At 32.2% G+C, this 2081-nt stretch overlaps 1 protein-coding gene across 1 annotated transcript; it reads right to left on the bottom strand.

The window, feature by feature from the left end:
* Positions 1-410: 410 nt before the first annotated feature.
* On the bottom strand, positions 411-1726 carry LOC114378035. The gene is made up of 2 exons (XM_028336539.1): positions 1192-1726; positions 411-694 (listed from the first exon to the last, which is right to left on the bottom strand). The coding sequence occupies exons 1-2, from the start codon at positions 1483-1485 to the stop codon at positions 677-679; spliced, it is 312 nt and encodes a 103-aa protein (XP_028192340.1). The 5' UTR covers positions 1486-1726; the 3' UTR covers positions 411-676.
* Positions 1727-2081: the final 355 nt, after the last annotated feature.

Genomic DNA, 2081 nt, shown 5'->3' with positions numbered 1-2081 from the left:
TAGAATTACTTTCCATATATGCCTATTGAGTTTCTCTTTTCTTATGGTATAAGATGCAAAAAGGGTTTTGGCCCTGATGTATTAGCCTTCAAGATGTAAATTTTATCACAAAAGGAAATTATATGCTTGAAGATTGCTTATTTAAAAAATTCGATATTTCTCTATGTGAAATATATATAATAAAAAATATGTTTGGCACGCATTATTTTATGTGTATGTACTTTTGCAGATAAGATTAAATCTGTAAGTTATTTACGAAATGGCCGAAGAAAATAATTAATAAAGTTGGTAAACACAATCAAGATAATTATGATCAAACGTATAAGTTACACAAAGAAATTGGTAAACAAATTTATCGGATTACGTGAACTATTGTGTTTAAGAAAATTAAGTTAGCATACACATCAATATTGCACAAAGAGATGAAATTAAAATATGAAAGTTTAGGGTACAAGACTTGTAATATGCAAGTACTATAATATCTCACTTAATGGGTCTCCTAAGAATTAAGATCATGATTCCATTGGACCACATAGTTGGCAAAGCAGGACTCACATGTCACATGCACATTGAAAAGTACGGATCATATATATTCTGAGACAAACACGACTTTATCCCAAAAGAGATTATGGTTGGCATATGCACTTTATGCATTAATTAGCTGCCATGATCAACTTCAAGAGCACCAAAAGACCTGAAAAAGAGTCAGAAGCATCTCATAAGGTTATTGTTCTCATAACATAAAAACTATAAATAACAACTAGACAAATCAATATTAAAACTTAATTAAATAATTTTTGTCCGACAATATCGATGTTGTTTTTCAATCCGAATTAGAGTTTCGCTTAAGTAATATACATAATCCTTTAATGCAAATCTTTGTTATACAGATCATCGAAGTAAAACTTCATTTTTGATTAAAGAACACAAATAATACCTAAAAAACTGAATGTAGTTTTTAGAAATATTAAAACATAAATTAACAAATCGTTTTTGCGAGTAGAACTGGACCATTTGAATAAGGTATCATGTGTGAGTTTTGTGGATAGAAGAAGATAAATCATTAAAAATGATCGGTCATGTTCAAACAGATATTAATAATGTGCAAAACCTGTAGATACTTTTAAGCAATAATGATTACAAAGAAGAAGAAAAAACATAAAACTAATTAAAGGACCAGAAAATGCATACGTTAAAGATGCATAACATGGGTGATCTCTTCCAAGTCCTCTTTGCCTTCTTCAGCTTTCTCAACATTTCATCCTGAGAGCATATGTTACCAGGTGAGGCCAAAAACACAGTCCTCCTTACAGGGGGAGACCACAGCTCACTTTGCTCATACACAAAATCGAACTGGGAGGCATCAAAGAATTTCCCCAGAAGCCTTTCAGAGAACGACTTTGAGACGATTTGAATGGTTGGAGTACTTGATGTGAAGGATGAGGGAGATTGATCATCAGAAGAGGCTAATTCAGACTCAGACATTGAAACGTGTTGTGGGAAAGAAGGACAACACACACGAGACGAGCAGTTGCACACAGGTTATTACTATTGATAATGGTTATTCTATATCTCAATATTCATTCATAAAGAGGAGTATCAATGGGGAATATAATAAATCATGGTGGGAACACGGGGTGTCAAAGGGTGGGTACCATCATTGGAGTTCCCTATTTGGAGGCTGGTTCTTCTTTCTATCAGCAGGAAGGGGGACCAAGGGGAAAAAATTATACTTGAAAAATCAAAGGAAAGGAATAGAAGTGACACTTTCCTAGGAAAGTTATGGCATATGTTTATTCTACTTTACGTTATAAGTATATACTAGGTATTTGGTGTTTCATGCCAATTTACATCAATTTTAGTTTTTGTCGGCATTCAAAAACTAATTTGAAATTGACATGGTGGAAAGGTATGGCTCGGTTATTTATGTGGGGGCAAAAAAAAAGGCTAGATGATGAGAGTTCTTGCGAATCACATACAAGGTAAAATTTTGTGTAGTGATTTAGGTTAGGAATTTTATAATTTTTAATTAATTAATTAATTAATGTGAGTTATATATTATATTATAATATTTATATTAG

This window comes from Glycine soja, chromosome 12, assembly GCF_004193775.1.
Source record: "Glycine soja cultivar W05 chromosome 12, ASM419377v2, whole genome shotgun sequence".
Classification (NCBI taxonomy): Eukaryota; Viridiplantae; Streptophyta; class Magnoliopsida; order Fabales; family Fabaceae; genus Glycine; species Glycine soja.
Note: the sequence above shows the minus strand (reverse complement) of the source record. Positions and strands in the feature narration are given on the sequence as shown.